Raw genomic sequence first — 25,092 nt, forward strand, 5'->3', positions numbered from 1 at the left:
TTCGGGTTTTTTTTATGGCTGTTTTCAGTTTATTGCATGAAGGAGTTACACTAGTCCAAGTTAAACGCGGACCCCAAATGGTTACATCATACGAGCTGTGAGTTTTTTAGACTGGTGACAAGGAACAGAAAGGAAATTCTACTCATTGCAAGGAAATCCTTACTTAAGCTACAGTGAGCTGCAAGTGTTTAAACCCCATGAACCTTCAGCTGATCGTCCTCAGCCAGTCCAGGCTCTACGAGGAATTGGCATAATATGTGTTCTTGCGCTGGTCACCCTGTAGCTGAATTACTTCTCCATATTCTGGATGCTCAATTACAGTATCATTGCAGGCAAACTTCTTCTTAAACACCTTCACAGGTTTCTTTTTGTTGTAATCATCAGCGATCCCTTGGACAGTAGTAAGGGTCTTCCTGCCATTTCTCTGTTGAATTCTTATGTGGATATAATCCTCAGTGCCAGCAGGAAGCAGGTCGTCACCCTTACTTGCATCAGCAAAGGAGTTGAAAGTGGAAGTTCTGGATAGTGGACATACGACACGATTCCCTTTCCTCAATGGAAACGGTCTGCGGAAGGTGGCGGACAGGGGGTATGGAACGTAGGGAAGCAAGGGGGCTCAAGGGGGAGGCTGCTGAGTCCTTGGCAGTGGCTCAGTGACTGGGGCTGTTTTAGTTTTTTTTTTTTTTTAGCTCCCACAAATAAGTGAAAACATGGAGTGTTTGTCTTTCTGTACATGGCTTATTTCCCTTAACAAAATAACCTCTATTTCCATCCACGTCATTGCAGATGACAGGATGTCATTCTTTTTTATGGCTGAATAGTACTCCATTGTGTATATGTGCCACATTTTCTTTATTCATTAATGTGTTAATGGACACTTAGATTGTTTCCAAATCGTGGCCATTGTGATTAGTGCTACAATAAACATGGGAGAGCAGGTATCTCCTTAGTATACTGGTTTCCTTTCTTTTGGGTATGTACACAGCAGTGGGATTGCTGGATCATATCATAGCTCTATTTTTAGTTTTTTGAGGAACCTCCATACTGTTCTCCATAGTGATTGTACTAATTTACATTCCCACCAATAGTGTACTGGTGTTCCCTTTTCTCCACATCCCCACAAGCATTTGTTATTGCCTGCCTTTTGCATGTAAACCGTTTTAACTGGGGTGAGATGATATCATTGTAGTTTTGATTTGCATTTCTTGGATGATCAGTGATGTTGAACACCTTTTTGTATGCCTGTTTGCCATTTGTATGTCTTCTTTGGAGATATGTCTATTTAGATCTTTTGCCCATTTTAAAATTGGATCATTAGATTTTTTTCCTGTAGAGTTCTTTGAGCTTCTTACATGTTTTGGTTATTCCTTGTCAGATGGATAGTTTGCAAATATTTTCTCCCACTCTGTGGGTTGTCTTATCACTTTGTTGATTGTTTCCTTTGCTGTGTAGAAGCTTTTTAACTTGATACGATACCATTTATCTATTTTTGCTTTGGTTGCCTGTGCTTGTGGGGCATTACTCAAGGAGTCTTTGCCCAGACCAGTGTCCTGCAGTTTCTCCATTTCTTATAGGAGTTTGATAGTTTGAGTTCATAGATTTAAGTATTTAATCCATTTTGATTTGATTTTTGTATATGGTGAAAGATAGAGGTCTAGTTTTATTCTTCTGAACATGGATATCCAGTTTTCCCAGCACAATTTATTGAAAAAATTGTCCTTTCCCCAGTGTACGTTTTTGGCACGTTTGTCAAAAATGAGTTCACTGCAAATGTAAGGATTTATTTCTGGGTTCTCTATTCCATTAGTCTATGTGTCTTGTTTCTATGCCAGTACCATACTGTTTTGGCTACTATAGCTCTATAATATAATTTGAAGTCAGGTAATGCGATTCCTCCAGTTCTGTTTTCTTTGCTTAGGATAGCTTTGGCTATTTTGGGTCTTTTGTGGTTCTGTATAAATCTTAGGATTATTTTTTCTATTTCTGTGAAGAACAGCATTGGTATTTTGATGGAGAGTGCATTGAATCTGTAAATCGCTCTGGGTAATATGGACATTTTAACAATATTGATTCTTCCAATTCACAAATATGGAATATCTTTTCATTTTTTTGGTGTCCTCTTCAATTTCTTATATCATCGTTTTATAGTTTTCACTGTAGAGATCCTTTACTTCTTTGGTTAATTCCTAGGTATTTAATTTTATTTGTAGCTATAGTAAATGGGATTGTTTTCTTGATTGCTTTTTCAGATTGTTCGCTGTTGATATATAGAAATGCTACTAATTTTTGTATGTTGATTTTGTATCCTGCAACTTTACTGAATTTATTTATCAGTGTAACCACCCAACGGGTTCACCTTGCCCGCTGCTGCCTAGACAGAGCTGATTTACCAAGACAGGGGAATTGCAGTAGAGAAAGAGTAATTCATACAGAGCCAGCTATGCAGGAGACTGGAATTTTGTTATTATTCAAATCAGTCTCCTGGAGAATTTGGGGATCAGAGTTTTTAAGGATAATTTGATGCGTCAGGGCCAGTGAGTTGGGAGTGCTGATTGGTTGGGTCAGAGATGAACTCATAGGGAGTCAAAACTGTCCTTTTGTGCCGAGTGGTTCCTGGGTGGAGGCCACAGGACCAGATGAGCCAGTTTATCGATCTGGGTGGTATCAGCTGATCCATCGAATATAGGGTCTGCAAAATATCTCCAGCGCTGATCTTACGTTTTACAATAGTGATGTTATCCCCATGAGCTCAGAATCTTGCAGCCTCCAGCTGCATGACTCCTAAACCATAATTTTTAAACTTATGGCTAATTTATTAGTCCTGCAAAGGCTGTTCAGTCCCCAGGCAGGAAGAGGGATTTATTTTGGGAAAGGGCTATTGTTGTCTTTGTTTCAAAGCTAAACTATAAATTCCTCCCAAAGCTAGTTCAGCCTAGGCCCAGGAATGAACAAGGACAGCTTGGAGGTTAGAAATAGGGTGGAGTCAGTGACGTCAGACCTCTTTCACTGTAATTATGTCAGTTATAATTTTTGCAAAGGTAGTTTCATCAGTTCTGATGGTTTTTTGATGGCGTCTTTAGGTTTTTCCAAATGTAAGATCACATCATCTGCAAACAAGGCTAGTTCAACTTCTTCCTTTCCAATTTGGAGGCCCTTTATTTCTTTCTCTTGTCTAATTGCTCTAGCAAGGACTTCTAGTGCCGTTTTTATATATAGTTGGCATAAGACGGTTTCTGGCACTCAATCTTTTTTTTTTTTTTTGAGAGAGAGGCTCATGTTGTCGCCCAAGCTGGAGTACAGTGGTGTGATCTCTGCTCACTGCAACATCCGTCCCTGAGGTTCAAGCGAGTCACCTGCCTCAGCCTCCTGAATAGCTGGGATTATGGGCGCACACCACCATGCCCAGCTAATTTTTGTATTTTTAGTAGAGACAGAGTTTTACCATGTTATCCAGGCTGGTCTGTGGAACTTCTGACCTCAAGTGATCCGGCCACCTCGGCCGCCAAAGTGCTGGGATTATAGGCACGAGCCACTGCGTCTGGCCTAACACTCAGTCTTAAACAGTCATTCTAGCTTCTCGTCCTGACCAAGTTTAATTTTAATTGTCTATAAATATGCACCATAATGAAGGGTGTGTTTCTGAATAGGGAGGTAATTGCTTTTCCTGCTTGCAATTTTAATTAAAAATTACCTCTTCCACCTACCTCACCTGTTTAACAGATTGTAGAAAAGCAAGTTTATGCACTCGTCCCTGAGTTCAGGAAGCACTACTTCCTCTTCAGTAACAAAGGTACAAGATTCCATAGGGTGACCTATTTTTTCAAGAGTTTTATGCAGTAAATGATCAGGGAGGGGTGTGTCCCATGACATAATATGAGAGGAAATTTGTCAGAGTTCAACTGTGTTATTAAGGTATGTTGCCTGTGACCAGCCTTTGACATTGAAGTTTACCACTGCTTCCAGTCCCATGTTTTGTTTTTTCGTTTCTTTTCTTTTTTTTTAAAGAGACAGGGTCTGTCTGTCACCCAGGCTAGAGGGCAGTGGCGCAATCATGGTTCACTGCAGCCTCCAGCTTCTGGATTTAAGTGATCCTCCTTCCTCAGCCTGGGATTACAGGTATGTGTTCCCATGCCCAGCTAACTTTTGTTTTTATTTTTTGTAGAGGCAGGGTGTCACTATGTTGGCCAGGCTCGTCTCAAGCTCCTGGCCTCAAACATTCTTCCCTCCTTGGCCTCTCAAAGTGCTGGTATTATAGTAGGTGTGAGCTACCGCATCCAGCTTAGTCCTTGTGTTTTTAGCACAATTGACCCAAACTCCTGTAGACACAAGGTCACTCTATCATCAGTGGGAGTATCAGAGGCAGGAGGGCTGGAATCTGGTTGAGAGAGGCAGCACAGATCTCCCTGGCTGGCTTTTCCAGAATGACTACTGCCCAGCTTTAGTCCCGAATGGCTTTTGAACCATGGGTTCCAGCCATTTCCCTCTTCTTTGCGTAGCCTCTCCCTGAATGCACTTCCTGCCTGCCCTGATCCATTACCCTCCCTGTGGCCTGAGTAACCTTCAAACACAGCTCTGCCCTATCCCCTCTGGGTAGCACTGTTGCCTGGCACTTGAGCCCCTGCCTTTTGGGCTCATCGTTCTTTCCTGAGCTGCTTCTTGAGTCCTGTTCTGTGGCAAGCTCTCTGGTAGGCACTAGGGATACAATGAACAAATATCAGTGACTGACCTTAGAGGAAAGCATTAAAAAAACTAAAAAGAGGTGGTATGATTAATTTTGTTGATATTTTCTGTAACCTAAGATGTCTACAATATTGTTTTAACATGGCACTTAGCCACATTTCAAGTGCTCTGTAGACATGTGCTGGTAGCTGCTGTAGTGGACGGCGCAGGTCTAGAGGCAGAGCTGGACAAGTTCAAAAAGCAGTTCTGTGCATGTAGTAAGTCCTGGGCTCCTGTTTTCATTGTTAATTTGTGTTTCTCTAGGGGTTTATCTTTTGCAAGATTGTGAATTCCAAGAAGGCACAGGCATTGCCTTGTCCTGTTTTCCTCACCATTGTGTCAGTAATACCTTGCATGTAGAAGGTGATCACGCCATTTTATCTGATGAAATGCTAAGCACAGGGCATTATGGGAAAAGCTAAGATGAGAACCTGCCACCCTGTTGTGGAGGTGGGGAGGCATCAGAGTCCTTCTCAGGAGGAGGAGACCCCTCTGAACCAATGAGTCGGGTCAAGGATGATATTCTCAGGAGAGAGGAGTGTGTGCACGTGCTGGGAAGACAGCAGGTGGAGGGGGAGCCACGGGTAGCTCGTTATGATGGAAGCTTGGGGTACATGTGAAAGTGGGGGAGAATGTCAGGCGCTGACGCTGGAGAAGCAGGGAGAGCTCAGATGATCAGGTCTTTAAAGCTTGCTAAAGTTATTATTCTGAGAACACCAGGAAGCCTTGTGTAGTGCCTGGGCTGGGACCTGCCCCTCAAGCCTTCCTGTGTCGTCTTTTTTTTTTTTTTTTTTTGAGACAGAGTCTCACTGTGTTGCCCAGGCTGGAGTGCAGTGGCACCATCTTGGCTCACTGCAACCGCCATCTCCCAGCTTCAAGCAGTTCTTTTGCCTCAGCCTCCTGAGTAGCTGGGATTACAGGCACCCACCACCACACCCGGCTAATTTTTGTATTTTTAGTAGAGACAGGGTTTCACCATGTTGGCTAGGCTGGTCTCGAACTCCTGACCTCAAGCGATCCGCCCGCCTCGACCTCTCAAAGTGTTGGAATTACAGGCATGAGCTGCTGCGTGTGGCCTCTTTCTTCTTTATTCATGAGGTGTTTTCTCCCTTTACACTTCCTGGCCCATGGAAGATGCTTAGAATGGTGGCTGACTTCTAATGCTTCCAGAGAACCTGACAGGCTGGCATTGGTGTCTTCCACTGTCTGTGGGGAGGCTTAGAAAGAGGAGCGGCTTTTATTAATATTATGAGTGTGGATCAGATCCTGCTGTAGCCAATGGCAAAGCCTGGGCAGGCCCAGATTCTGTGAGAGTGCTAGGCTGCATGGTCCCAAATCAAGTGTGCTTTTCAAGAATGGCCTCTCACCTGGGATGGGGAACTTTGAGCTCTGAGGAGCACAGTGAGCTGGCACCTCTGTGTGTGAGAGCTGTGCTCTCTGACCTGTGGTCTAAGCTTCGGGACCTGGTGTTTCTGGCACAGCCCTGAGCACAACCTCAGTCTGCCCACTGGTGCTGGCTGAGCCTGGCCTGGGCCCTGCAAGTCTGTGGCTGGCAGATTGGGGAGGAAAAGTGATGAGACTGCATGAGAAAGAGAATTTAATTGTGATTTTCCTGAGTTATTTACTGTTTCCAAATCCCCTTTTATATCTTGAAGGAAGGTAGGAATGGATCAGAGATGACCTCTTGGGAAAATACAAGTTAACTCCATGTACAAAATCTCAACTCATCTTGTATCAGTGACTCTCTGCTCTTTAGTATGGCAGAAAGGAATGCCTTTTTTATTTAAATAAACATTTTTAGTTTTAGGTTTACAGCAAAAATGGATGGAAAATACAGAAACTTTCCAAATACCCCTGCCCCTTGACATGCATAGCCTTCTCCATTATTAACATCCTGCACTACAAGTGGTACGCTGGTGACCCTCAGTGAACTGACAGGGACACATCACTGTCACCTATATCTTTACTTCACGTTAGGGCTCACTCTTGTACATTCCAAGGGCTTGGACAAATGTGTAATGACATGATTATAACTTCTCTTTGTATTGCAGCCACTCCGTCAAATGTCTGGTGCCTTGTGATCATTTTTCCATTTAAAATTGTCAGCACTAATCATGTCTGTTTTTAGCATCCAATAAAATTATCATTGTGGCATTAGAACTAGGGCTTACGATTCTGCTATTGAAAACTGGTTCAAAAGGTGATTTCAGGAAGGCTGGAAGTCCAGAATCCATTGCTCTGAGGAGCTGTGCTGTGTTTTCGGATGATAGGTCATTGCAGGTTTTTATGATCTAAACTCACTATGGGGTAATAATGGACACTCAATAGCAGTGGTTATTATGTGCCAGTAGCTGTAGGGCAGGGTGCTTCCTTTAGTTTTTATAGGATAGCCTGTGATTGACATCACTATCCCAGTTCACAAACGTTCTCTTCCTCCAGTCACAAGTCACCCTTTGCTTTTCTATGTTGTTTAAGTGGGTTAAAAGGACTTTTTACCCAGCATGTTGGGAGACTGAGGCAGGTAGATCACCTGAGGTCAGGAGTTTGAGACCAGCCTGTCTAACTTGGTGAACCCCGTCTCTATTAAAAATGCAAAAATTAGCTGGGCGTGGTGGCATACCCCTGTAATCCCAGCTACTTGGGAGGCTGAGGCAGGAGAATTGCTTGAACCCAGGAGGCAGAGGCTGCCGTAAGCTGAGATCGCACCACTGCACTCTGGCCTGGGCGACAGAGCAAGACCCCGTCTCACAAAAAAAAAAAAAAAAAGAAAAAAGAAAAGAGGACTTCTTACCTTTGTATCTGTTGTGAAAGTCAAGGTGTAATTAAATTTCCAGGTGTGATTAGTCGTTGAACAAATACTGTTTGAGTGTCTCCTATGTGCTGGACATTGTGAGTGCCATAGACAACTGCCGTGTAGTAGCTGCTCTATAAATACTTGCTGAATATTATATATGTGAGTGCCTCTATCTAATTATTCAACCCTGCAAAGTGGGCATTGTTCCTGCTGGTTTCTGGAGAAGAAATCTGAGGCTTGGGAAGCAATAGGACCCGTCTTCTAACATAGCTTACAAGCTAATGATATTTGGATTTTTTTTAAATCCAGAGTGGGGTTTTCTACACCTTGTTAGGGCTCTGTAGGGGGAAGGGGCGCAGGCACGGTGAGAGTCCCTGGCGGGCAGGCACATCCCGGAGCCTTGCTGGTAACCAGGGAGAACTGAGAGTTCGGCTGGGGTAACTCACTTCACTGCAGAGCGCGCCCAGCAGGTGCTGTGGGCAGGAGACAGCTCGCATGCTGTAGGAGGAGGAGTTGGTTTTCAGTAATTGCAACAAACTTCTGCTTAGTGCCATTTGGAAACCAGTCTTCCACACCACACTGAGGGCTTGTCTCCCAGAAACAGGTGCAGACGGACCTGGCAGAGGCAAGCAGGGCCTTCAGAGTGGCACTCAGCGTGGTGCTTGCTGCTAGTGTGGTCTCAGCACAAACACGGTTTAATAACTGTATTCTCTACGTTTCAGGCTTTGGACGTGGACCGGATGGTTCTTTACAAAATGAAGAAATCCGTGAAAGCAATCAACAGCTCTGGGCTGGGTGAGTATGCATCCTTCCCTAGGGGTTTCTGTGTGGAAAACATGGCATGTGAAGTCCTACCATAATATTGATGACCATTAACAAATGAGCAGCCAGACTCCTTTTTCAGGGCGTGCAGATCACAAGTACGTTTTGTTTTGCCAGTCGTCTGATTCAGGTGTGGGATGTCATCCCCCGTGCTGTCTGTCCCACGTTGCGCTTCCTGTTTTCTGGAGCATGGTCCTGTGTGTACCCACTTTGTCAGCCTGGCTGATGGGGACCTGGATTCATTCCTGCCTCTGTCATTTGGTTTTTGCTGTTAATTGTGTCACAGTGCCCTTTCCGTTTCTCTCTCATCTAGTCTTGCCTTTTCTAGTGTAGGAAGAAAATGAATAAATAGACAAACATAAAGTAATATTTCATCTAGATTTACACATATATATATTTTAAACCCATGCAACTTTTGGCTTAAAGATGACAGGTAGGTCACCTGTGGCATATCTTCCCTTGTACAAATCCTACGAGTGATAGAAAATATTTTTTAAAAGCCATTAAGTGACTATATAGTTTCATTCAGCAACAAGAAGGTGGCAGCCTTGGGGGACTAGAAACTGTGAGGCGTCCCTGAGAGACTGAAACGGGGCTGATGGGTTGCTCAGGGGAGCTTGCCCCCTGCTCAGGTACAGATAGAGTTTGGGTGACAGGGTGGGAGGAGGAGGGACCTGGGGTCTGCTCCCGTGGAAGTACTCAGGTCCCTTCATCTATACTGTGTCCCCTCACCCTCATGGTGTCTTTCTTTAGTGAAAGGGGTGATTGGAGCAGGAGGACAGGAAGTGCCTTAGATGGTCGTGGTGTCAGGAGGGAAGGGAACAACCTGGAAGTACACATTCCACCTGCCCACCCCTTCCCCCACAGTTACAATAGGGCGGGCACAAGCTCTAGTTGCTGCTCTTGACTCTCCCTCCATGAGAGCTGTGCCAGCCACAATCGGGAAGAATCTAGCAGGAAATCCCAAGTGCAGGATGATGTTACAGTCGAGCATTGCCAAGTGTATTTAGGAACGAATTTAACAGAAGATGCACGGGAATCCTACATCAACAACTACAAAACGCTGCTGACCAAAAAGAAAGAAGACCTGCATGAGAAATATGTGATGCACATGGGTTAGAAGTCACCACTGTTAGTGTCAGGCCTCCCCAAACTGATCTGAAGATTCACCCCAACCCCAGTCACAATTAGAGCAGGGGAAATTGACAGGCCTTTTCTAAAACTGATACAGAAAGTGGCCATCTGCCTCTAGCTTTTTTGCCTGGGTTAAGTGTGGGGCAGGGAGCAATAATGATAGTTTTGATTTTTTTGAACACTTACTATGTATCTTGTACTTTCTGTACATTGTGCTAATCTTGTCAACAACTGATTCTCCTTATACAAATGAGGAACCTGCAGATCAGAGAGTTCAGGGTGTTCCCCAAGTGTCTGTGCAGCTGGAGCTCAGACCCTGATGGTCTTACTGCTGTGTCAGGGTTGTGTGCAGTGAGTGGCCCTCTCAGTTTCAAAGCCACCATGCCTTCAGTGTGTTTGTCACACGAGTGACATCTTGAAGACTTCAGTGAGTCACTAAGAAATGGTACGCCCAGTTTCGTTGACAAGCACCAGATTTCGAAAAGTATCTAGGAAGATTTTTTTTTTTTTTTTTTGTACTGCGTTCACTTGGACTTTTTGAGTTTATAACTTGAGGGATATTTGATATTCTGGTCAGACTCAAAAATGATTTTATAGTCATATGTTGAAAAGGCTGCCCTTATCAGAAATAAAAATGAAATAATCTGCTTCTTGTGCAAACACTGGCTGTGTAGCTGCTGCTAGTCTGGAGGAGGGACTTGTGTGACTCCCAAGGCTGGCCCAGCGGCTAGCGGTGCAGCTTATAAACAGACCTGCATTTGAAGGGAGAAGGCGCTAGTGCCCCAGTGTCAGGAAGCTGGCCTGCAGGAGTTTAACAGCACCTCTGTGTCATTTGCCTTGCTGACCCATATTACTGAGCGTGTACCACAAACCTCATTCCTATTTCTGCCCACCCCTCAGCGTTGTTTCCTAAAATGCAGCCCCACTGGTGTTACTTCTCTGCCTAAAACTCTACAGCGTTTTTTCATCACCCTCTTTGAAGTTGGTGGAAGTCAGTTCCAGAGCATGGGAGAGAGAAGGAAGGCCTCTTGTGGGCTTTAGGATTTTAAAGCAATTGGGATAAAGATGGTTCTCTTACTACAGAACCATGCAAAGATTTTAATGTGCTAGTAATGTGGATTGTGAGTGGTTATCGGCCTTAATCCTTTCCCAATTCATTTGTCTATGAAACTGTCCGGCCTCCCCTGATGACCCCACTGTGAGCCTCAGGTGAGTAAATGCTGCAGAACACCAGATGAGTTCCAAGCTCCTGTGCATTGTCTGGACTCAGGCCACCTGTCCCGACCCTCCCCAGCTGGACTCCTCTGTGCCCTTCTTTGAAATAACTTGCAGTTTTCCCCAGCGAGCCACATTTTGTGCCTTCTTCCCTCTGCTCATGCTTTGCTGTTTGCTTAAAATAGCATTTGCCACTTTATGAAAGAACACTGACATCCAAGGAAGTTGAGTTTGTTCAAAGTCACAAAGCTCTACAGTGACAGGGCTGGGATTTTAACGTAGCTCCTTGGGCTCATGTCCTTTCCGAGGCCCTGCACATAACAGCCTGGTGTGTGACCTTGGAGGGGGTCTCCTATTTTTGTCATCCTTTAGCCATCTATTATGTCATGCCAAGTTTGAGTTATTCTAAGGTCATGAGTCTGAGTCCTGAAAAGTCCTAAGTCCTAAAACCAGAGTCTGATTCTGAAATCTTTATTTCAGAACAAGCGTTGTCTACTGCGAAGAAGTCACCTGAGGAAACAAGATACTTTCTCCTGTCATGTTGCTGACATTGTTCACAGTGTCTTTGGAACTCTAGAACTGCTTTTAGTAGCACGTTCTTTTGCATATATTTAGCAGAGAAGTCTAAGGATAGATTAAATTTTTTTAGAACTAGATGTCAGAAATAAGTCAGGCATATTCAAGAACGGACTGAGTGCCGGCGACCACAGTTGGCTTAGGTGCCCTGTAACTACACAGACATGGGCTCTGAAGGCAGCTGGTTCCAAAGGAGAAGTCCCTGTAGTGTTTTGATCATGAGAATAAAGACCCAAGGCAATTCCTGTGTAGGAAGAGCACTCATTTTACGTATGATAGAAAGAACAGTGAGAATAAATTAGCACTTATGCTTCATACTGCCATATTCCCTTTCTTGTCTCATGTTTCTTAACTTCTTTGGGACCAGGATTTCCTCCACCTGCTTTCCTAATTTGTCACAGATTGGCCCCGTTTGACCCATCTCTGCCCCAGTGTCCCTCACTGCAGGCCGCTGGCCTGTCACTGCTTCCTGAGTGTGTGCCAGCTGTACTTCTGTGTCTTCGCACAGCTCCACCCGGTCTGCAAACGGGCTCCCCCATCCCAGTCACCTGGAGGGGACCTGCCCTTGCCTCCCCACCCATCTTCATCAAGACTTAGCCATCTTTGACTTCAGCATAACCCTCTTTGACTGTCTTGTAATAGATTCTTTTTGTGTGTGTGTGTGTTTTTTTGAGATGGCGCTTCTCTCTGTTGCCCAGGCTGGAGTGCAGTGGCGCGACCTCGGCTCACTGTAGCCTCTACCTCCTGGGTTCAAGTGATTCTCCTGCCTCAGCCTCCCGAGTAGCTGGGATTACAGGCATCTGCCACCACACCTGGCTAATTTTTGTAATTTTAATGGAGTTGGGGTTTCACCATGCTGGCTAGGCTGATCTCAAACTTCTGACCTCAAGTGATCTACCAGGCTCAGCCTCCCTGTAATAGTTATTGAGTTATTCTAAGGTCATGAGTCTAAGTCCTGAAAAGTCCTAAGTCCTAAAACCCGAGGTGTCTGTGCAGCTGGAGCTCAGACCCTGATGGTCTTACTGCTGTGTCAGGGTTGTGTGCAATGAGTGGCCCTCTCTGTTTCAAAGCCACCATGCCTTTAGTGTGTCTGTCACACAGGTGACATCTTGAAGACTTCAGTGAGTTGCTAAGAAATGGTATGCTGTTGTAACAAATTACCATAAAATGAGTTGGCTTAAAATGGCACAAAGTTACCTTTCAGTTCTGCCATGGGAAACCCAACAGGGGTCTCACTGGGCTAAAGTGAAGGTGTCAACAGGGCTCCTTCCTTGAGGCTCTAGGGGAAATCAGTTTCCTTTTCCTGCTCCTGCAGGCCACCTGCATTCCTTAGCTCACAGCTCCCTTCCATCTTCAAAGCTGGTCATGGCCAGTGATGTCTTTCTCACACTGCATTGCTCTGACACTTAGTTGGCTCGGGCTGCTATAACAAAATACCATAGACTGGTGGGTTAAACAACAGAAATTTATTTTCTCACAGGCCCGGGGGCTGGGAAGTCCACGATCAGGGTGCCAGTGTGGTTGGGTTCTGGTGAGGGCTCTCCTCTCCTTCCTGGTTTGCAGACAGACGCCTTCTCCCTGTACCCTCACATGGTAGCGAGAGAAAGCAAGCTGTCCACTTTCTCCTCTTGTAAGGACCCTAATGCCATCAGGAGGGCCTCACCCACTTCACCTCATCTAAACCTAATTATTATGCTTCCCAATGGCCCCATCTCCAAACACCATTACCTTGGGGGTTAGGGCTTTAATATATGAATTTGGGGGAAGGGACGCAATTTAGTCCCATAGCAAACAGTGACTCTTCTGCCTCCCTCTTCTACATGTAAGGACCCTTGTGATGACATTGGCCTCACCCAGATAATCCAGATAATCTCCCCATCTCATGTTCAGCTGATTAGCAACTTTATTCCATCTACAATTTCAATTCCTCTTTGCCAAGTAGCATAACATACTCACAAGTTCTAGGGATTAGGAGGTGGGCATCTGGTGGTGGAGGAGATGTTATTCTCTCTACCACACCTCTCCTGAATTCTTAGGATTTGGAGGTTGAATCAGTTTCCACTGTTTCGTTCAGCTACAAATTAAAGGGTACCTAACATGCAGGCACTGTTAACACTTTAAGTATTGCTCCCGATTGTTCTCTAGTAGTTTTGTATCTGTTGATCTTTGCTCGGTTAATTAGAAGCCCTTTAGGTGAAAGACCAATTCTGGGAGACGGTGTCGGTGTCATTTAGGATAAAGAAGACATAGATATTAGAATCCAAGAACCCTTGATTAAAAGCTAGCAATGCCACTGAAAAAGCCTGTGACATTAGGACGATTATTTTACCTTTCTGAGCCTCAATTTGCTCATGTGTAAAATGGGAATTTAATGGGTCATAGGATTGCTGGTGAAGATTAAGTGAGATAACATGAAAAATTACCACGCATGGTTCTGGACATACACGTGGTAAGTGTGACAGCTGCGATATACCTCGTGTGTGTGTTTCTTGCAGTGGCTGCCATGGTCGTGGGCAGATAATAGGGGCCCAGTAAATACTTAGTGTTTATACATTATCAGGTTCCTGAGGTATGTTCTTACACTGCTTTCTTAGTGTAGGAGAGGTGAACTTACAATTTTAGATATAAGCGGTGTGTGTTATGACAGGCCCTGTATTCTCTTCTTTGAGGATTTATATGGATTTATGTTGAAGGAAATTTAAGATGCCTTAAAATGGAGGTTGGAAAACTGTGGCCAGACACCTGTGTTTTCACAGCCTGAAAGCTAAGAATAGTATCTTACCATGGTTACCTACACAATAACCTCAGTATTGCCTCAACAGCCCGCAGTGTGATGGTGTCTGGAGGTGGGGCCTTTGGGAAGTTATTAGCTTTAGATGAGGGCATGAGAGCGGGGCCCTCATGATGGGGTTAGCGCCCTGCTTAAATATTTACTCTCTGACTTTCTAGGAAGAAGTTTCTGAATCCCTGCATTAGAGCAGTGGTTATAAACTTGAGAGAGTATCAGAATCCCCCTGGGGTCTTGTTAAAACAGAGATTGAGTTTCTGGTTCAGCAGGTCAGGGATGGAGCCTGAGTATTTGCTAATTGAAAAAGCTCCCAGGTGACAGCGCTGGGCTTTGAGAATCCTACCTTAGAACCCCCCATCCCCACTTTAAACACTGGACTGGGCCAAAAGGGTATCCGCATGTCCCACATGTAGCAAAACAGTAGTCTTCTTCCACAATAGCCAGTGTGTTATGTTTGCTCCCTGTCTTCACAATGATGGCAACCCAGCCAGCTGTATTTCTGGAGAGTCTTAGCTCAGGTTTGCAAAAGCAGTTGTCATAATGATTTATGAGAAACTCTTTGCCACTCAGTGATTGATTGCTATCTGACCTCTTAAAGAAAAGTTCGTATTTATTTTAAAACTCTTGTCTAAAATTTCCCAAGCTCTGGCTCAGCCCAAAGGTGTTCCCTCCACACCCCAGGAAGTTGAAGCTAACATTTTTCAGCTGTTTGACATATCAGTGGGTGGAAAAATTCATCTCTATCAAGAAGGAAGCAACAAAAGATTTTCATTTTCACTTCTCTAGAATTACTCTGTCATAAGGACTTGTTAGAACATTCTTATTGAGAGTGATATTCCTACCCTCAATCAGAATATCCTAGAAGATTATCCCATTCTTGAAAGTACAAAGAAAGAAATGCTGATTTTCCCTCAAAGCCTTACCATCTCCCACCTACAAAAGAAAATGAGAATACAACAACTTTGTGTGTGTGTTCCTGCCTGTTGTTGGCAGTGTTAGAATATGATATGAAAGTACACTTCAAATGCATACGGAAGACTATTTCTACTGTAGATATTATCAATTAGAACAAGGCAGTTCAGAACAAAGATAATAGTTGAGGAAATGAAGTTTCACTGTGCAATAAGAAGATACTGGCTGGGCACGGTGACTCATGCCTGTAGTCCTAGCACTTTGGGAAACTGAGTCAGATGGTTCGCTTGAGCTCAGGAGTTCAAGACCAGCCTAGGCAACATGGTGAAACCCTGTCTCTACAAAAAAATACAAAAATTAGCTGGGCATGGTGGTGTATGCCTGTAATCCCAGCTATTTGGGAGGCTGAGGCAGGAAGATTACATGAACCTGGGAGGTTGAGGCTGCAGTGAGCTGAAATTGCACCACTGCACTTCATCCTGGGTGACAGAGTGAGACCCTGTCTCCAAAACAGAAAAAGGAAAAGGTTATTTTTTTGAAAAAGAAAAAAATATTTAAAAAAATATGTATACTGTATCTGATTTCTGCCTGTTACATGAGAAAATAACAAGATCAGAATAATCCTTACTGTTTGGCCAGCTCACAATAACTAGTACTGTGCTCCATTGTTGCGGCACTGAAAACATGCACGCAGAGTTTTTGGAAAGCAGTTTGGTGGTGCACATCAAGAAAAATAAAAATCTTTTTGTGGAAGGAGATCCATGCACAAAGATGTTCCCTGTCTTGTTGCACTGCTTATCAAAGTGAGAAATTGAATGCCTCCTATATAAAGCTGAATTAGGATTTAGCTGCTTGCTGGAATTATGTTTATATAGCAACAGGAAGAGAAATGCTTATGATGAAATCTTCAGCAATAAAATTCAGGATACAAAATTTACGTACACTGTGTGTGTTTAAAAAGAAATAGATGATAAATGATGATAAAGAATATTGATACTCACCAACATGAAGGTAGAAGCATAGTGGTAATAAATACTCATGAGGTATTTGTTAGAATATTGCTATTATAAAGCTAAACAAAAACTTCATGTGAATTCCATGCACGTGGGGAGCACCCTACGTGCCACCTGACTGAGCCGTCGTAGCCCTTCTGAAAAATTCCAGGTGGTTTTGGTTGATTACAAGATCAGTGTGAGCCCGTACGTGGCACATGTCCCAAAGGCGAGCCACACGTGACCTCAGTGAAGTCTTTGGTGCTTATAAAGAAGGTTGTTGTTTCATTATTTAGTTGTAAGAGCAGCATATAAAGAAGAACCTGAAAATCTTAGAGATGGAGAAATCTCCTTGTAGGATGGATATCTGAAGGACGTGGGGCTCTTCGTTTCGGAAGGGGTGAGAGAGGGCGTACCTGAAGGGCTTTCTCTGGGCTGAGGAAGGTAGACGTATTTGTTCCTCTCTAGAGGAGGCTTTCACAAGAGCAAGCCTTGATTCAGATATGAAGGGGAGGGTAACTGGGTCAGCAGCCTGAATGGCGAGCTGGTGGTTGGAAGGTTCCTGCTGCGGGTGCACGGCCCCTGTCTCTGAGGAAGCTGTAGAGGGAGGTGAGGACGTAGGCTTGAAGGCCCTGGAGATGTCTTCCAGTTGTGAGGCTCTGGAGTCCAGCCGTCTCCCCGCTGCTGGCTAACAACAATGATTGGAATTTAGATGATGACTTGTGGAATCCTGTCCAAAGTGACCACTGCATTAGTCATGGAAGGAAGGTACCTCTGAAGGAACGCAGAGGTCTGTGACTTAACTGACGTCCAAGTGTTGGCATGAATCATACTTCAGTTCAGAGGTATCTGCTATTTAATTTGGCCGGTGTTTATAGTCAGCCAGTCTGTGGGCCAAGCCGGTGGCCACACGCATCTGTGAGACATGGGGCTGTGGTTTCATCAGTGGTTCTTTAATCTTTTGGTTATCATAGACATCTGTAAAAATAAGAAGGCTGTTTTGGATGATCCCTCCAGGAAAAGGTACCTTTACATAATTTTGCATACACTGTTTGGGATTCACATATCCGCATAAACCTGTCCACAAACCCAACACACCAAGCGAAAAAGCTGAGACCTTGAGCTTAAATCTTCTACCACATCAACATGATGACTTCATCTGTTTCCTCATCTGTAAAATCCCGCAGAGTTGTAAGGATGAAAGATTAGTTTTACACATATGTCATCTCCACAGTGTTCATGGTAGCTACTGTCTGAGGCCTTAGAGACCTTGCACTTTCCAAGGGCTGCTTGTCCCTGAGGGTGAGACCCCGGGATCTCATGGAACCACAGGAGTCAGCTTCCTTCCTAGAGGCTGTGCCCTCCATGGAGTTGGGTGGGGGCAGCGGTGTGTTCTTAAGTCATCACTGTGGTGAGCACGTAAGTCATGGGGTATGATATGGCAAAAATTAAGGGCTGAAATCTGCTTACCCTGGCTAAATGCACATTCTGTAATGTAGCGAATCAGATTGCTTTGCCAACATGAACTCTTCCTCCATTAAAGGGTGTGAATACAATTGGGAGTAAAATTTCTAACAGCTTGTACTCCCCATTCAACAAATGTTGAATTCACCTCTTGGCTTTGAACCCAAACACCTTGGGGTAGCCTGTCTCTGGGCTAAAGGAAAGCCCTGCCAGTTTTTCAGTGAGACCCGCTCCCCACCACCTCCAACCCCCTTCAAGCACCCCTAGGATGGAAGCAGCTCTCTGGTTAAGGAGAGTGAGTCAAGCAGCTGGTAGCTCAGTTTTAGTCTCATGTCATACTACATTTTCAATGAGCAAATTCCTTTAAACGTCGTCTGCTCCAAGAAGCCTTTTCTGTTACCAGCCCCCAGAAAATGTACTCCTTTCCCGTAGAGTGCTGTGTTTCCACCTCGTGTAATTTACATAACAGTGGATTGTTTTCGCATGTTTATCTTTGTCTTGCTAAGTTGTGTGTTGGCAGGTACCAAGGTTTATTATCTTTCTTGAATGCAGATCTCTTAGAAGCCTTTTGGCTGCTCTCCATTACCTGGGATAAAGTTCCTCATTTCTGGCCCCTGTCTGACACTCCAGCCCTTCTCCGTGCTCTGGCCACACCAAGCACCTTGAATTCCCCAGAGCTCATTCTGTTTCTTGCCTTTGTGTCACTGCACTGAACTGATTGGCTGAGTCTTTCTCCCTTATTGGATGCTTTCTTCTTGAGGGCAGGAGCTCTGCTTATGAATCTTTGTGTTCATTAGTGCTTGCTGCATAATAGAGTTTCAGCGTGATTGGATTTTATTTTTTAGTAACCAGAGATATTCTTGACCCATAATGGAAGCACACAGTGAATGAGTAAAAGTAAATGTTGGTATATTCTGTACTCTAAAGCCTAAAGGGACAGAAAGCATCAACATAAAAAAAAAAATATGCAGGCCGGGCGCGGTGGCTCACGCCTGTAATCCCAGCACTTTCGGAGGCCGAGGCGGGCAGATCACAAGGTCAGGAGATCGAGACCATCCTGGTTAACACGGTAAAACCCTGTCTCTACTACAAATACAAAAAATTAGCCGGGCATGGTGGCGGGTGCCTGTAGTCCCAGCTACTTGGGAGGCTGAGGCAGGAGAATGGCGTGAACCTGGGAGGCAGAGCTTGTAGTGAGCTGAGATCCCACCACTGCACTCCATCCAGCCTGGGCAACAGAGCAAGACTCCGTCTCAAAAAATATAAATGCAGTGGCCCAGTCGCCACTCTTCACCCCTCTTACCTGCTTTCCAAGTGTATTCCTACAAGCAGTAGAAGCTTCACAGGGAGGTAGCTGAGGTGACATTTAGTTATTCACGCAGACTTTGAGCCGTCATTGGAAGGATGGGGTCATTAATATAAGGCAGGATGAAAGAGGATGGGGTGATCATGGACAACAGGTTTTGTGTTTGAATAGCCCACACCTTGGCCTTATTAGTGAACTCCATTGCTAGCTGCCTGTGCTGAACACAACCAGACTAGATGCATCCTGGGGTACTATCCACAAAGACTGGCGGTTTCTCAAGGAATCACATTCCAAGGGACTTCCTAGGAAAGATGATGGAAATGGGTTTTGAAAGTGGAAGAAGCCTGGGGTGTTGGAGAAGGCAGAGGAGGTGGCAGGAAGAAGCCCGTGAGAGGCATCCTTTCCAGTTGCTCAGCCTGCGCGGGACCTCGCAGGGGTTATGAACAGGGAGGACATTCTTGTTCAACCCCTTCTGATTGTGGCTACTTCTGTCTCGTCAAAGATGATACAGGTATATCAGTTCCAAAGGCTGTCTCCCTCATGTTACCTTGTCCAGGGAAAGCTTTGGGAGAGAAAGACAGATTCTAACGTTATTTATTTATTTATTTATTTGTTTATTTATTTTCTTTTGAGATGGAGTCTCGCTCTGTCACCCGGGCTGGAGTGCACAGTGGCACGATCTCGGCTCACTGCAATCTCTGCCTCCTGGGTTGAAGTGATTCTCGTGCCTCAGCCTCCTGAGGAGCTGGGATTACAGACACCTGCCACCACTCCTGGCTAATTTTAGTATTTTTAGTAAAGATTGGGTTTTGCCCTGTTGGCCAGGCTGGTCTCAAACTCCTGACTTCAAGAGATATGCCCACCTTGGCCTCCCAAAGTGCTGGGATTATAGGCGTGAGCCGCTGCACCCGGCCTAATGTTCTTAATAGGCACAGTCACAGAGCACTGAAACAATCTGGCAGTTAGAGCTGATGCTTCAGATTTCTTTTTAAGTTTTTATTTATTCTTTACATTGTTATTATAAAGATAAGATAAGGTTAGTTTAGAAAATTTAGAAAGTTCAGAAAAGTACTAAACCAACCAAGTCTTGACCCTTGACCCTGATGGAATCTCAGTATCTTTATAACCAGCAGAGGCTCAGGTGAGTGCTGGGTCTGAGGCCCACCCCTGACTTGGAACGAGGCTCTGCCTCTTAGAAGTTGCATGACCCTGGGCGGGTTCACACTCGACAATCTGTTTCCTCGTCCACTCAGAGGAGAATAAAATAACATCTAGAAAGTACTTGGCCTGGGGCCTAGCATATAACGCCTTGCATATAACAGGTTATTGACTGCTAGCAAGTGTTCAGTTTTTCCCACCACTGTTATAATTTTGATGTATTATCTTTTCAACCTCCTCTTTACGTTTTACTTTTTTGCAAAATTGAGACTAAATATCTAATTTTGTGTCCTGCCTTTTTTTAAACTTGGCGTTCTGCTCCTACCATATTCCTGTATCATGATTTTAAAAGCCAACATAATATTCCATTTTGTAGAAATACTGTTAATTTAACCATTTTCATGTTGTTGGAACTTAGCACATTTTAAATTTTCACTCTTTATAAATGTTCTGTACACACATCTCTGATCACCTTGATTATTTCCTTAGGATAGATTTCTGGAAGTGGGATTATCCGGAATTATACACATTAGCAAATTGGAAATGAAAATATGTTTTCAGCCATTTAGTTGGGATGATTCTAGAAATAAAGTTCTGAAAATGGCCCTCTCTCGCGGGATGTCCACCAGGTAGAGACCCTGTTAAGAAACGGGGATGATCTTTGATTTGAAGAAATTGCGTTCCCATGAGATCACGCGCCACAAGTGAGGTTGGAAACAGGTGGCATGCACAGCCGGAGGAAATGGTCTCCGCTATGCAGAGTTGTGCATAACATCACAACATTCATGTCGTGATACACATTTGAGGATTAATCGTCGTGTCATCCATCTAAGGAGTGTCTCCACCAAGCTGCTGCCATAGAGAACATATGTCTCTCCTTAAACGCTCCCTTCACCAAGCTGTCTGCATGGAAGGTTGGAATGTGGGGTGTCAGCAGGTGATTTTTCCTCCGCCTGACTCCCAAGTAGCCTGCGGTCTGGCCTGGAGCAGGGGTTTGGAGGGTCTTTGTTGGGTCAGCATGGAGGCGGGGACTGGGAAGTCATGAGGCTGGTGCACCCTGCCTTCTTTCTGTTATGCTGGTTACAGCACTTGGTGTTCGGGTTAACGGTACATGCACTTGACTGGAAGGTTGTACATTGTCACTATCTTCAGCTCTTAGGCTAGATAAGAGCTAAGAGCTGAAGATAGTGACAATGTCATGAGCAAATGAAGAAACGATTTTTGCTGTGGGAGGAAGAGCATTGGACTCAGAGTCAGGAAACCCGAATTCTTGTTCCAGCTCTGCTGCAAACTCACTGTGACCTTGAGCAAGTCATCACCCTCTCTGAGCTTTGGTTTCCATGTTTAGACTAGGTCACCTTTCAGGATCCATGGAATGAAAGGACTCAGCAGTGAGTATAGGAGCCCTGAGGAGGTGGGGACAATGAGACCTGTGTTACCTGTGACGATTTTGAGAGTTGAGAGCTGGATGCAGACAGGGGCTTTAAAACAGGGAAAGTAGGCCGGGTGCGGTGGCTCGTGCCTGTAATCCCAGCACTTTGGGAGGCTGAGGCGGGCAGATCACGAGGTCAGGAGTTCCAGACCAGCCTGGCCAATATAGTGAAACCCTGTCTCTACTAAAAATACAAAAATTAGCTGGGCACGGTGGTGCGTGACTGTAGTGTCAGCTACTTGGGAGGCTGAGGCAGGAGAGTCTTTTGAACCCGGGAGGTGGAGGTTACATTGAGCCGAGATTATACCACTACACTCCAGCCTGGGCAACAGAGCGAGATTCTGTCTCAAAAACAAAACAAAGCAAAAAACCAGAGAAAGTATTAACAGTGGGAACACATAGGACGCCCTGGTGTTCCCCTGGGGCTAATGCCTGTTTCTGTGATCTGCTGCTTCTCTACTCGATAAGTCTTACCTGTCCTTGGAGCCCGATTTCAATATCTCCTTGCCATCTGAGTCCTCAGCACCTAGCCCATTGCCTGATGCGTTGTAAGTGATCAGTGCATGGATTGACATATCTTTCCCCAGGCATTCATCCCAGCCATGAGCATATGTGTCCTTGTATCTCACCCCAGCATACTGTCATATCCCTGTTGCAGGGCTGGAAATAGTGAGTTAACGTTATGTTTGAGATGAAAGAGGAGGTGGTTGAAGGTGAGTTGGCCGTGGGACGCCCATCCTCTGGCAGTGCTGTGTTGGTGGCTTCCTCACTGTGCCGTGGGCCACACTGACCTGTCGGGAGCCGTATCTGCGTGTGTGGCCCATAGATGGGGCTCGAAGGAGCCATTCTTTGTCATTTTTGTATCCAGCAATTTTTGCTTAAACCATTTGCGCTGGGCCTTCTCCTTGATACCAATTTTTTAAATAACAGAATCCAGTAAACTAAAAAAGCACACAACAAAACCTAGTCATTGCCTCTAAACTCCATTTGTACACATGCATGCTGGCTTCATGATTGATTTCTCTGCAAGAGTCTCTCAGTTCATCCTTTTGCAGGGATTGGTGGGTTTCGTGCAGTGAGGTGGGGGAGATAAAGGGGTGATGGCTTAGAATTGAGAAGAAATGAAGTCTTGTCCTAGCGTGGTCTCTGTGACTCAGATTCTTATTTTCCAAAGTCCCTCCCAGGTCAGTGATTATTGGATCTGGATCATTAATGAGAATTAGAGTTTAAGATACATTTGAACAAGGGGGAGGTGAGAGTGTGAGCTCTTTTTAGAAGAACAGCTTTCACAATTCTGTAAATAAAAGCTGATAGACCCAGTTTGAGATCTTTCCAGAAACTTTATTCCCAAGCTATTTATTTTAGGTTCCTGTTTTAAGATTGTTTTTGGCAAAAGGAAAACAAACACACTCAATGATTTTCTGTTCTATAGTAGGAAAATCTTCATCTTGGGGTAATCCGGAGCAGTGGGTCAGTCAGTGCCATGTTATTCATGGAGGGATGGCTGTTGTCATGGTGGGCACCATGCTAGGTGTTAGAGGAAGACACAGGGCTTATGGGCTTCAGCAGGAAGCTTCAAGTTCATTTGCGGGTTGAAAAATACGTCTAAAAATCCCCAACTAGACCAGCACAAAAAGATTCCCACTGACCTAAACTGGTACAGTGTGAGCATCAGAAGATAGTGCTGATTGTAGTGGATGAAAGCGCTGTAAACGTAAATCTGTGAGATGATGATGGTGATGACAAGCCAAAGAACTAATTGATCACATTGGGGTTGCTGGGGATCAATGCATCATTTAGAAGATTTATAGGGACAAGATTTTGTTTTGTTTTGTTTGAGGTGGAGTCTTGCTCTGTTGCCCAGGCTAGAGTGCGCTGGTGTTATCTCCGCTCACTGCAACCTTCACCTTCTAGGTTCAAGTGATTCTGCTGCCTCAGCCTCCCGAGTATCTGGGATTACAGGCATGTGTCACCATGCCTGGCTAATTTTTGTATTTTTAGTAGAGACAGGGTTTCACCATGTTGGCCAGGCTGGTCTGAAACTCCTGACCTCAGGTGATCCACCTGTCTCAGCCCCCCAAAGTGCTGGGATTACAGGTGTGAGCCACCATGTCCGGCCAATAATTTTTTTAAAAACAAAAAAACTTAACCTACACCAGGTAGTCAGTTGAGGAGCCCAGAAGGAGGGATGATAAGGAGTACTTTCGTATTTCTTGGTGCTGGAACGTGAAGCCTACTACCAGTGAGAAGGCCGGCTCCTCTCTCCTGCCCAGGGCTGGAGGCAGCCTGTGTGGTCCACAAAGTGCATTGACCCTCCTACCAACTCTGTGGTCTGGAGCAGGTGACATGACTCTCTGAACTGCACTTGATTCAGAAAAAAATAGGGGTAATGATAGCCAACTCTTAGTGCTGTCAGGTTAAACTGAACAAAAGACTTACAAGCGACCTAGTAGGCATTAACCATATGCGAAGTCCCTTCCCTTTGGGTGTTCACTTAGAGCAGCACTGAGGGTCCAGTCCTCCTCGTGGTTTGAAGGACACCATGAGGCTGGGTAGAGTCTTCAGCTTCTCTCCTGCCGGGTGCTTTGTATTCATTGCCCAGCACCGTGAAGGAGGACACCACGGCCCGGCTCCCCTCTGTTGGTGTCTCTTGAAAGACCCATGGCTCAGAAAGCAGCGAGCGAGGGAGTAAGCAGGAGCGTGGAGGTTGCATTTCTGTTTCTGTCGTCCAGTGGACATACAGTATGTAGTGACAGATGCCTGCCTGTGGCCACCAGCTCCCTTCCTGAACCCACTGAAACTGCCCATGTCTTGACCACTAATTTTGAGATAGTTTAAAAATAGTATGTGGTTTGAAAGGACCTTGCCTTCACTGTTAACCACGCTCTAGAATTATAAATAGAATAAAACAGAAGGAATTATTGATCTATCTGTGAAACTGGATTTTAAAAACCTAAAAATTAGATACTTTTGTTTGACAAGGTAAACTTTTTAACGATGAAACAAACATCGCGTAGTAGAGTAGGAGAGTGGACTTTGGAATCAGAAGATTTGGGTTTGAATCCCAGCTCTGCTGCTTTCTGGCTGTGTTTCCTCAGATGAATTATTTGATCTCTTTGAGCCCTAATTTCCTAATAGTGTTATGAGAAACAATACATGTCTTATGAAGTTTAGAAAAAATATATGTAAAGTTTGTGCTTTGAATAAGTGACACCTGTTGCTGCTGTTAACTTTTGTTAGTGTTATTGGTTATGTGCTGAGTGTGGTAAACCAAGTCTCTTTACCTGATTCTTTCATTCTTCCTCTGACCTTGAGAGCATCTCCCAGCAGGTCTTTATGCTTTGTGTAGCTGATGCCGCAGGCCCAGCATCACTGTGACTTACCAAGGTCATACAGATGTTTGCTGGCGGACATAGGACTGGAACCTAGATCTTCTGAGGGCTCCTGAGGAGCTGTGTTTGCCGGTGTGTGCGTGTGCATGTGTATGTTTCTGTCTGAATTTGTTGAATCTGGTCTCAGAAATTCATTTAATTTATCTAGAACTCTCAGGCTTTTTTCTGGAATGTTAAAAAAAGGGAAAGGACTCAGTGAAATGAGTTTTCTCTTGTGTCTGCTGGATCCCCATTAGAGCCCTGTAGTCCCCCAAATGCCACTAGAGGTCAAGGACATGGTGCTTCCCCCCTAGGATGGGCGAGCAGACCATTTATGGGTCATAGGGATTGGCTGAGGGTCCAGGACTGCCCTCCAGGAACAAATGTTCCCTCGTTTTCCCTCATTGTC

The 25,092-nt window shown here is 44.8% G+C and overlaps 1 protein-coding gene and 1 pseudogene across 6 annotated transcripts in view; one reads left to right on the top strand and one right to left on the bottom strand.

Moving 5' to 3' along the window:
- ASAP2 (ArfGAP with SH3 domain, ankyrin repeat and PH domain 2) overlaps positions 1–25,092 on the top strand; it is a 199,285-nt gene that overhangs the window by 63,817 nt on the left and 110,376 nt on the right. For all 6 annotated transcript variants that reach the window (XM_021924556.2, XM_021924559.2, XM_021924555.2 and 3 more), the window contains exon 2: positions 8,236–8,308. In XM_021924556.2, the coding sequence (XP_021780248.2) occupies positions 8,236–8,308 (73 nt within the window). The remainder of the gene's footprint in view (positions 1–8,235; positions 8,309–25,092) is intronic.
- On the bottom strand, positions 189–533 carry LOC108581791 (annotated as a pseudogene).

The sequence above is a fragment of the Papio anubis genome, chromosome 14 (assembly GCF_008728515.1).
Source record: "Papio anubis isolate 15944 chromosome 14, Panubis1.0, whole genome shotgun sequence".
In the NCBI taxonomy this organism is placed as follows: Eukaryota; Metazoa; Chordata; class Mammalia; order Primates; family Cercopithecidae; genus Papio; species Papio anubis.